We start from the raw sequence: 12191 nt of genomic DNA, 5'->3' as shown, positions 1-12191 counted from the left end.
TCTCTCTAGTCTAGTTGTTCTCAAACTGGGGCTTCCGCTTGTGTATGGGAACCCCCTGGTGGGCCGGGCCGGTTTATTTATCTGCCAGATCTGCAGGTTCGCTGCTCAGGCCAATAGGGGCTGCGGGAAGTGGCGTGGGACAAGGGATTTGCTGGCCGCCACTTCCCGCAGCTCCCATTGGCCTGGAGCAGCGAACTGTGGCCAGTGGGAGCCGATATTGGCCGAACCTGCAGACCTAGCAGGTAAACAAACCAGCCCAGCCCACCAGGGGCTTTCCCTACATAAGCGGTAGCCCCAGTTTGAGAACCACTGCTCTAGTCCTAATAATTAATAAAATCCTCTGTTATTTCTTTTTGTTATGTTGCTGCATTCTGAGAATTGTCAGACATTGCAATTGTCTTTTCTATGTCATAGGGTTTTAGACCAAGTCCTCGTCATGTTAGAAGACGTGTAGCACCTCGTCTTGAAGAAACACAGCCTCTAGCGGAAATACATCACTTGAGTGAACAAGAAACTTCCATAAGGAAAAGAAAAATCAAGAAAAACAGCAGAGTTCAGCCAGAATTTTACCATTCTGTTCAAGTCACACCAACTCGAAAACCTGTGAGTATTCGACTCTTGTAGTATAATGACATATAAAATGTCAGATTGAAGTGTAGAATATAATTTTATTTTGTGAGATGTGTATGGGCATTACTCTGTTTATCACTTCAAAAAAAACCCAAATCTCATGATCAATAACTGCACATATAAATTTGTTAGATTGTTTTTAATGTTGATGCTTCACTGATTTTTTTTTAAACTCAGTTATAGACTCATAGACTCTAGGACTGGAAGGGACCTCGAGAGGTCATCGAGTCCAGTCCCCTGCCCTCATGGCAGGACCAAATACTGTCTAGACCATCCCTAATAGACATTTATCTAACCTACTCTTAAATATCTCCAGAGATGGAGATTCCACAACTTCCCTAAGCAATCTATTTCAGTGTTTAACTACCCTGACAGTTAGGAACTTTTTCCTAATGTCCAACCTAAATCTCCCTTGCTGCAGTTTAAGCCCATTGCTTCTTGTTCTATCATTGGAGGCTAAGGTGAACAAGTTTTCTCCCTCCTCCTGATGACACCTTTTTAGATACCTGAAAACTGCTATCATGTCCCCTCTCAGTCTTCTCTTTTCCAAACTAAACAAACCCAACTCGTTCAGCCTTCCTTCATAGGTCGTGTGTCGTGTTCTCAAGACCTTTAATCATTCTCGTTGCTCTTCTCTGGACCCTCTCCAGTTTCTCCACATCTTTCTTGAAATGCGGTGCCCAGAACTGGACACAATACTCCAGCTGAGGCCTAACCAGCACAGAGTAAAGCGGAAGAATGACTTCTCGTGTCTTGTTTACAACACACCTGTTAATGCATCCCAGAATCACATTTATGAAGCGTTTTATTTAGAATTTTTACTTTTACTCAAAAATTCAGTACTGAAATCATCCTAATGTAATTTTTGCATGTATTTTTTTGGCACACAACATATATTCTGATGAAATGCCTCACAGGATTAGACCTGTCAAAGATTCTAAGTACTATGCTGAAATTTTATTTGGTCTCAACACTAGGTACATTTGTACAAAGAGAATTTAGAGATCTCTTCAGCTCTATGCTATGGCTGACAATTTTCTGTTATGCAAAATTTGGATCAAGCCCCACCTTTCTTCACTCTAAAGCCTGGCCTACCCATATTTTTTCTACCAGTATAACTATTTTGGTTAGGGGTGATTTTTTTACTGAAATACTTACGCAGGTACAACTCCTAGTGTGGACATTATAGACAAGTATAAAGGTTCCTTATATAGATATAGCTTATTTCCCTTCCTGTATGGGAATGAGCTGTACTGGTGTAAGCACCTTTATATGAATATGATAGCATCCCCAGTAGGGGACTGTACTGCTTTAACTAGACTGGTATCGTTAAAGCAGTACAACTTTGGTTTGTAGACAAGCCCTAATAAAGCCCCTGTCCTTGTTCCTCTTACTAAATTGCATCCTCTAGAATAAGCTAACACAGAGCCAAGAATTAAGCCCAGTAAATCAGTGTGTGATCTTCTAGCAGATTTCTTAGTCCCTTCTTTCCTCTCCCTTTTATCTCCCAGTTATCTCTCTTACTCCCACTTGTTTCTCTTATTCCCTTACTAGTCTCTCCTTTCATATCATTTTAGTACTCCTCTTCTCCACTGCCCTGTATTCCTTTTCCTCTACTTTCTATTTACCCTAGTCCTTTTTGCTCTGAATACCATCTTGTTCTCACTCTCCTATGTTGTACACCCTTTGTTGATGGTCTCCATTGATTTCCAGTCTGTTCCCCTTTGCCAGCTCTACTCTTCTCTTCTCTTTCCCTGCTCTGTCCTCTTCTAGTCCTTTCTCCCCTTGTTCTCTGCCCTTCCTTCCTCCCTTCCCTCTCTCTCTTTCCTCTTTCATCTGCCCCCACTCCACTTTTCACTCTCTTCCAGATTCCCCTTTCTGCTGCATCATTCTTTACTTCCTTCTAACTCGCATGGTATGCCTGTGGTGAAGGTGCTATGTTTCTGGGACTATTGATTGACTGCCTCTGGTTGCCTGCATGGGGAGCAGAGCACCAGAGGTGCTGGAAGAGTGGACTTGCAATGTGAATTTGCATGAGCAGCAAGCTCCCTATTGCAAGAAAGAGTTTGCTGTGCAAAACCAGTAACACACCTTGGAGACCTGGGGACCAGACAAAGGAATACAACAAGGCAAAAATCCAGATGGGGGGTAATCTTTCCAAGCATCTTTGCCACCCATCTTATTTTAGTGGGTCTGTGCAATATTCTGTAAAACCAGCCATTATGACATTAATACTGTAAATCCCAAATTTAGAGAACATTTCCCTAAGTGCTGTTATGGTTATAGGATAAATTGGATATTATTTTTGTAGTCTATGGCTAGTGCTGTGTCTTTGAATGGTGTCCAGTTCTACGTTTTCAGTAAGAACACATGATATAAACATAAATTAGCCCTTTAACTTTATTAAACTGCGTGTTCCAAGGAAAATTTAACTGACAAAATCAGCATTTTCTCTTTCATTTTAAATTATGATGAAATTGTTAATAAGTTCCTAATGACATTATGAATAGGGTTGATGCCATGACATTGCATTGCAGCTTTGTGGTGTTTTATAGAATTCTAAAAATTACTTATGGAGATAGAAATGCTTGTTATGCCATCCTGTCATGCTTTTCCCTGTCAGTTCAGGATTGTTCCCTACAGTAAATATTCTAATGCTTTGTTCAGTCTAGCTTTTATGTCTCGGATACTGATGCTTCTCCCATTTCTTTTTGGATACTATTCCACATTCTAATATAATACTGTCAGGAAGTTTTCTTGATCTTCAGCCTACATTTTTCTTTATGTATTTTTTATCCTGTCGCTCCTAGTTATACCTACTTGTACTGCCATTAAATAATTTTCTGCCTTCTTAGTGTTCACACACTGTAAATATTTGTAGACACGTCATGCCCCCCCTCTCCAGTCATCACTTGGATAGCTTATACATATTTACTGTTTTAATCTCTCCTCAAAAATGGTTTCCTTCAGCCCTCTGATCATTTTTATTGCTTTTTTTTCTTAACTTCTTCTACTTTGTCAATATATTTCTGGCAATGAGGTGCCTTGTTATGTACACTGCATTTCAAGTGTGCTCACGCCAGAACCATATAGAAAGAAATCACTGTAGAACCTTATAGAAAGAGATTACCTCCTTGTTCCATTATATTTCTGTGTATTCAGCCCTAAACTGGGTTTGCCAGTTTTGCTGTCATATTTCAGTATATACTCAGGTGCACTGCTGTCCACTGCCACCAATAGGATTCTTGCACTATTATTGCTTTCCAGGTTTCTTTTCCTTGTTGTTGAAAATCAGTATTGTGCAAATCAGTGTTTCCCGTCAGCAGATGTATTAGCTTTCATTTTTGCAAGTCAAATCTTGTTATTGCTGTTTCCTGCCCTGGGTCTAATCTCATAGACTCATAGACTCTAGTACTGGAAGGGACCTCGAGAGGTCATCGAGTCCAGTCCCCTGCCCTCATGGCAGGACCAAATACTGTCTAGACCATCCCTAATAGACATTTATCTAACCTACTCTTAAATATCTCCAGAGATGGAGATTCCAAAACTTCCCTAGGCAATCTATTCCAGTGTTTAACTACCCTGACAGTTAGGAACTTTTTCCTAATGTCCAACCTAAATCTCCCTTGCTGCAGTTTAAGCCCATTGCTTCTTGTTCTATCATTGGAGGCTAAGGTGAACAAGTTTTCTCCCTCCTCCTGATGACACCCTTTTAGATACCTGAAAACTGCTATCATGTCCCCTCTCAGTCTTCTCTTTTCCAAACTAAACAAACCCAGTTCCTTCAGCCTTCCTTCATAGGTCATGTTCTCAAGACTTTTAATCATTCTCGTTGCTCTTCTCTGGACCCTCTCCAGTTTCTCCACATCTTTCTTGAAATGCGGCGCCCAGAACTGGACACAATACTCCAGTTGAGGCCTAACCAGCGCAGAGTAAAGCGGAAGAATGACTTCTCGTGCCTTGTTTACAACACACCTGTTAATGCATCCCAGAATCACATTTGCTTTTTTTGCAACAGTATCACACTGTTGACTCATATTAAGCTTGTGGTCCACTATGACCCCTAGATCTCTTTCTGCCATACTCCTTCCTAGACAGTCTCCTCCCATTCTGTACGTGTGAAACTGATTGTTCCTTTCTAAAGTGGAGCACTTTGCATTTATCTTTATTGAACTTCATCCTGTTTACCTCAGACCATTTCTCCAATTTGTTCAGATCGTTTTGAATTTTGACCCTGTCCTCCAAAGCAGTTGCTATCCCTCCCAGTTTGGTATCGTCCGCAAACTTAATAAGCGTACTTTCTATGCCAAAATCTAAATCGTTGATGAAGATATTGAACAGAGCCGGTCCCAAAACAGACCCCTGCGGAACCCCACTTGTTATACCTTTCCAGCAGGATTGGGAGCCATTAATAACTACTCTCTGAGTACGGTTATCCAGCCAGTTATGCACCCACCTTATAGTAGCCCCATCTAAATTGTACTTTCCTAGTTTATCTATAAGAATATCATGCGAGACCCTATCAAATGCCTTACTAAAGTCTAGGTATATCACATCCACCGCATCTCCCTTATCCATAAGGTTCGTTATCCTATCAAAGAATGCTATCAGATTAGTTTGACACGATTTGTTCTTTACAAATCCATGCTGGCTATTCCCTATCACCTTACCACCTTCCAAGTGTTTGCAGATGATTTCTTTAATTATCTGCTCCATTATCTTCCCTGGCACAGAAGTTAAACTAACTGGTCTGTAGTTTCCTGGGTTTTTATTTCCCTTTTTATAGATGGGCACTATATTTGCCCCCTTCCAGTCTTCTGGAATCTCCCCCGTCTCCCATGATTTCCCAAAGATAATAGCTAGAGGCTCAGATATCTCCTCTATTAACTCCTTGAGTATTCTAGGATGCATTTCATCAGGCCCTGGTGACTTGCAGGCATCTAACTTTTCTAAGTGATTTTTTACTTGCTCTTTTTTTATTTTATCTTCTAAACCTACCCTCTTCCCGTAAGCATTCACTATATTGGACATTCCTTCAGACTTCTCAGTGAAGACCGAAACAAAGAAGTCATTAAGCATCTCTGCCATTTCCAAGTCTCCTGTTACTGTTTCCCCCTCCTCACTGAGCAGTGGGCCCACCCTGTCCTTGGTCTTCCTCTTGCTTCTAATGTATTGATAAAAAGTCTTCTTGTTTCCCTTTGTTCCCATAGCTAGTTTGTGCTCATTTTGTGCTTTTGCCTTTCTAATCTTGCCTCTGCATTCCTGTGTTATTTGCCTATATTCGTCCTTTGTAATCTGACCTAGTTTCCATTTTTTATATGACGCCTTTTTATTTTGTAGGTCATGCAAGATCTCGTGGTTAAGACAAGGTGGTCTTTTGCCACATTTTCTATCTTTCCTAACCATCAGAATAGCTTGCTTTTGGGCCCTTAATAGCGTCCCTTTGAAAAACTGCCAACTCTCCTCAGTTGTTTTTCCCCTCAGTCTTGATTCCCATGGGACCTTACCTATCAGCTCTCTGAGCTTACCAAAATCCGCCTTCCTGAAATCCATTGTCTCTATTTTGCTGTACTCCCTTCTACCCTTCCTTAGAATTGCAAACTCTATTATTTCATGATCACTTTCACCCAAGCTTCCTTCTACTTTCAAATTCTCAACGAGTTCTTCCCTATTTGTTAAAATCAAGTCTAGAACAGCTTCCCCCCTAGTAGCTTTTTCAACTTTCTGAAATTAAAAGTTGTCTGCAATGCAGTCCAGGAACTTATTGGATAGTCTGTGCCTCGTGGTGTTATTTTCCCAACATATATCTGGATAGTTGAAGTCCCCCATCACCACCAAATCTTGGGCTTTGGATGATTTTGTTAGTTGTTTGAAAAAAGCCTCATCCACCTCTTCCACCTGATTAGGTGGCCTGTAGTAGACTCCCAGCACGACATCACCCGTGTTTTTTACCCCTTTTAGCCTAACCCAGAGACTCTCAACACTCCCATCTCCTATGTCCATCTCTGCCTCAGTCCAAGTGTGTACATTTTTAATATATAAGGCAACACCTCCTCCCTTTTTCCCCTGTCTATCCTTCCTGAGCAAACTATACCCATCCACACCAACATTCCAGTTGTGTGTATTATCCCACCAAGTTTCAGTAATGCCAGCAATGTCATAGTTGTATTTATTTATTAGCACTTCCAGTTCTTCCTGCTTATTACCCATACTTCTTACATTTGTATATAGGCATCTAAGATACTGGTTTGATCTTGCCTCCCAGCTTTGCCCTGACCCTCCTTTCTCTCTGCCATTATAGCCCGTGCTCCCTCCTGTTTCCAACCCATCTCCCAGGTCTTGTTCCCCACTTACCTGTGGGGTTTGCTCACCTGTCCCCGATCTCTTTAGGTTCACTTGGATTACTTCTCTCTTCTTGTTAGTAATCTCAGCACCTTCCAGTTTAGGCTGTGAATCTAAGCACTTATGAATATACTTAATTTTGCGACTGCGAGAAGTCCCACTGAAGGCAGTAGGACTGCTCCCATGTGTAAAATTAAGCAGGATTAGTGCCTCTGCAGGGTCCATGCATATATTGTTTAGTCCTTCTTCAAGATAAATAAAAAAGATATATACATTTAAACCAAATACTGATGCCTGCAGTACCCAGATTCACAAATGGACTTAGGTGCCTAGCTGCCGTGTTAGGCATTTAAATCCCAGATTTAAGTGATGCTGGTATTCACAAAACCTCTGCTCAGCTTCTGGTGAACGCTATAGGCACCTAATCTCACTCAGTGCCTAAACTTTCAGCATAAAAGATCCCTAGGTGCCTATGGTTCTGCATCTGAGCATACTCAGTGCTCCCTCACTGTAGGTGTCCAGACACCTATCTCCCATCTAACCCTGGGTGAAGAGAGGCGTTGGTTCACCTAACTCACCTGCAGGGCTTGACCCACTAGGTGTGCTCAGAGCACGCCTACCTTCACACAAATCAGCTGGAGTGAGGGGGAAAGTATGACTCTATACTATTGTTTGGTGGTGAGTGCACTCGCCCAGGATGTGGGAGACCCAGGATCCAGTCCCTCGGTTCTAGTGGCTCTCTAATTATTTATCAAAAGTGAAATGCCTTCAACAGGAAATATTGAGGGAGCCTGAGAGGTGGGAGACCTCTATTCAAATGCCTTCTCATTAGACAGATGAGGAATTGAACATGAGTCTCCTGCATCTTGGGTAAGTACCCAAAACACTGGGCTAACGGTTATAAGGAATCAAGTATCAGAGGGGTAGCCGTGTTAGTCTGGATCTGTAAAAAATGACAATGAGTCCTATGGCACCTTATAGACTAACAGATGTATTGGAGCATAAGCTTTTGTGGGTGAAAACCCACTTCGTCAGATGCATGTAGTGGAAATTTCCAGAGGCAAGTATAAATATGCAGGCAAGAATCAGTCTAGAGATAACGAGGTTAGCTCAGTCACGGAGAATGAGGCCTTCTTCTAGCAGTTGAGGTGTGAACACCAAGGGAGGAGAAACTGCTTTTGTAGTTGGCTAGCCTGGTTATAAGGAATGTGTCCTCTTCCCCTGCCCTCTTGCAACAAGTGCCTGAGTCCAGGAGAGGGTTCATAGCTGAAACTCCCAAGCAGAGAAAGGCACCTCCCTCCTGCCTGGATATAGGCATCGAACTCCCTGAGTGGGGCAGGGCTTAGGGAACACCCCTCTCCTCCACATCTCCCCTGGGCTAGGTTAGGTGGTTCCTTGTGCAGCATGCTAGCTTTTGTGAATCCTACTCTTGGGTGTGTCATAACCTTAGTCCCAGATCTGGACCTTAGCGTCCAAAATATGGGGGCTAGCATGAAAACCTCCAAGCTTAGTTACCAGCTTGGACCTGGTACTTGCTGCCACCACCCAAAAAATTAGAGTGTTTTGGGGCACTCTGGTCCCCCTGAAAACCCTTCCCTGGGGATCCCAAGACCCAAATCCCTTGAGTCTCACAACAAAGGGAAATAATCCTTTTTCCCTTCCCCCCCTCCAGGTGCTCCTGGAGAGATACACAGACACAAGCTCTGTGAATCCAAACAGAGTGACTCCCCCTCTCCGTTCCCAGTCCTGGAAACAAAAAGGACTTTCCTATTCCCCAGAGGGAATGCAAAATCAGGCTAGCATATCCAACGCACACAGATTTCCCCTGATTTCTTCCTCCCACCAATTCCCTGGTGAGTACAGACTCAATGTCCCTGAAGTAAAGAAAAACTCCAACAGGTCTTAAAAGAAAGCTTTATATAAAAAGAAAGAAAAAATACATACAAATGTTCTCTCTGTATTAAGGTGACACAACACAGGGTCGATTGCTTAAAAGAATATTGAATAAACAGCCTTATTCAAAAAGAATACAAATCAAAGCACTCCAGCACTTATATTCATGCAAATACCAAAGAAAAGAAACCATATAACTTACTATCTGATCTCTTTGTCCTTACACTTAGAAACAGAAGATTAGAAAACAGAACTACTTCTCCAAAGCTCAGAGAAAGCAGGCAGTCAGAAAACAAAGACTCAGACACAAACTTCCCTCCACCCAAAGTTGAAAAAATCCGGTTTCCTGATTGGTCCTCTGGTCAGGTGCTTCAGGTGAAAGAGACATTAACCCTTAGCTATCTGTTTATGACACGCCCCCCAAATTGCAGACAGTGGGGAAGCTCACTGGCGGCGATTTCCTTCTAGAACTTGAAAATAAACAGATTAATACAACACATGCACCTTTACATATACCCCTAAGTATATAACTAACAGACTTCTACATTTTAAGAACACTTTTTAACTACTGAATTCTGGGAAACTCTCACGGGAGAGTGCATCAGCTACTTTGTTAGAAGCTCCTGTGATGTGTTGAATTTGAAAATCAAAATCTTGGAGAGCTAAACTCCAACGAAGAAGTTTCTTGTTGTTCCCCTTGGCAGTCTGAAGCCACTTTAGTGCAGCATGGTCAGTTTGTAGTTGGAACCGCTGTTCCCAAACATATGGGCGCAGCTTTTCCAGGGCGTACACAATGGCATAGCATTCCTTTTCACTGACTGACCAGTGACTTTCCCTCTCAGACAGTTTTTTGCTGAGAAACACGACAGGATGGAAGATGTGATCTGTTGCTTGCTGCATGAGCACTGCTCCTATACCACGCTCAGATGCATCTGTGGTTACTAGGAATGGTTTGTCAAAATCCGGGGCCCTGAGTACAGGGTCAGACATGAGCATTGCCTTAAGCTGGGTAAAGGCTTTTTGACACTCATTAGTCCACTTAACGGCATTTGGCTGGGTCTTTTTGGTTAGGTCGGTCAATGGGGCAGCGATTTGGCTGTAGTGTGGTACAAATCACCTATAGTACCCGGCCAAGCCTAAGAAGGATTGGACCTCCTTCTTGGACCGTGGGACAGGCCACTTTTGGATAGCATCCACCTTGGCCTGTAGGGGGTTTATGGTTCCTCGACCCACCTGGTGCCCCAGGTAAGTCACTCTGTTTTGGCCTATTTGACAGTTTTTGGCCTTAACAGTTAGTCCGGCCTGCCTGATGCGCTCAAAGACCTTTTCCAGGTGTAGTAGGTGTTTGGGCCAGGAGTCTGAAAAAATGGCCACATCATCGAGGTAGGCAACTGCAAATTCTCCCAGTCCAGCTAGTAGACCATCTACCAGCCTCTGAAAGGTGGCGGGTGCATTTCGAAGGCCGAAAGGAAGGACATTGAATTCATACACCCCCGCATGGGTGACGAATGCTGACCTCTCCTTGGCAGGTTCATCTAGCGGTACTTGCCAGTACCCCTTGGTTAAGTCTATTGTAGAGATGAACTGGGCACGTCCCAACTTCTCCAATAGCTCATCGGTGCGTGGCATTGGATACTTGTCCGGACGAGTTACCACATTTAGCTTACGGTAGTCCACGCAAAAGCGTATTTCCCCATCTGGTTTGGGTACCAGAACCACTGGAGATGCCCATGCACTGGTAGATGAGCGGATTATACCCATCTGTAGCATGTTCTGGATCTCCCGTTCTATAGCAGCTTGGGCATGAGGAGACACCCGGTAGGGTGGGGTTCTGATTGGGTGAGCATTACCTGTATCAATGGAGTGGTATGCCCGTTCAGTCTGTCCTGGGGTGGCTGAGAACAATGGGGCGAAGCTAGTGCACAGCTCCTTAATTTGTTGCCGCTGCAGACGTTCCAAGGTGGTTGAGAGGTTCACCTCTTCCACGCCACCGTCTTTTTTCCCGTCGTAGTAGACACCGTCAGGCCACTCAGCATCATCTCCCTGGACTGTGAACTGACAAACCTGTAAGTCTCTGGAATAGAAAGGCTTGAGAGAATTAACATGGTACACTTTAGGCTTTAGTGAGGAATTGGGAAATGCTATGAGGTAATTCACAGTTCCCAGGCGCTCTTGGACCGTGAATGGTCCTTCCCATGATGCTTCCATCTTATGGGCCTGTTGCGCCTTCAAGACCATAACCTGGTCTCCTACCTTGAAGGAACGTTCTCTGGCATGTCTGTCATACCAGGCCTTTTGCTCTTCCTGAGCATTCTTTAGGTTCTCTCTAGCAAGGGCTAAAGAGTGTCGGAGGGTGCTTTGTAGGTTGCTTACAAAGTCCAGAATGTTAGTTCCTGGAGAAGGCGTAAACCCCTCCCATTGCTGCTTCACCAACTGTAATGGCCCCTTAACCTCGTGACCATACACAAGTTCAAATGGTGAAAACCCTGAACTGGGATGTGGTACAGCCCCGTAGGCAAACAGCAACTGCTGCAACACTAGGTCCCAATTATTGGAGAATTCGTTGATGAATTTTCGTATCATGGCCCCCAAAGTTCCATTGAACCTTTCCACCAGGCCATTGGTTTGATGGTGGCACGGGGGTGGCAACCAAGTGATTCACCCCATGAGTTTCCATAGTTTTTCCATGGTCCCTGCCAGGAAATTAGACCCTGAATCTGTAAGGATGTCGGAGGGCCAACCTACCCTGGCAAAGATGTCTGTTAGGGCCAGGCACACAGTGTTAGCCCTGGTGTTGCCTAGAGCTACTGCTTCTGGCCATCGGGTAGCAAAGTCCACTAAAGTCAGTACGTATTGCTTTCCTCTGGGCGTCTTTTTTTGGGAAAGGGCCCAGAATACCACAGCTACTCGCCTGAAATGGGACCTCAATTATGGGGAGTGGCTGGAGAGGGGCCTTGACCTGGTCTTGAGGCTTTCCCACTCTTGGCATACCTCACAAGACCGGACATACTTGGCAACATCCTTGCCCATCCCCTCCCAGTGGAAGGACTTCCCCAACCGGTCCTTGGTTCTGTTCACCCCAGCATGGCCACTGGGATGATCATGGGCTAAGCTTAAGAGCTTCCCCCGGTACTTAGTTGGAACCATCAACTGTTTTTGCGGCTGCCATTCTTCCCGGTGTCCACCAGAAAGAATTCCTTGTATAAAAGTCCTTGGTCTATAACAAACCGGGATCGATTAGAAGAGCTGAGAGGCGGTGGGGTGCTCCGTGCCGCCGCCCAAGCTTTCTGAAGGCTGTCATCTGCTTCCTGCTCAGTCTGGAACTG

General features: G+C 44.0%; 1 protein-coding gene across 1 annotated transcript in view; it reads left to right on the top strand.

Annotated features, from left to right (window-relative positions):
• The window catches only part of DST (dystonin), a 550812-nt gene that overhangs the window by 29111 nt on the left and 509510 nt on the right, over nt 1-12191 (top strand). Inside the window, 1 exon segment of the mRNA XM_030558316.1 lies at nt 415-603. Coding sequence (XP_030414176.1) covers nt 415-603 — 189 coding nt within the window.

Source organism: Gopherus evgoodei, chromosome 3 (assembly GCF_007399415.2).
Source record: "Gopherus evgoodei ecotype Sinaloan lineage chromosome 3, rGopEvg1_v1.p, whole genome shotgun sequence".
Lineage (NCBI taxonomy): Eukaryota > Metazoa > Chordata > Testudines > Testudinidae > Gopherus > Gopherus evgoodei.
The sequence above is the reverse complement of the archived record's forward strand: the minus strand, read 5'-3'. Positions and strand labels throughout refer to the sequence as shown.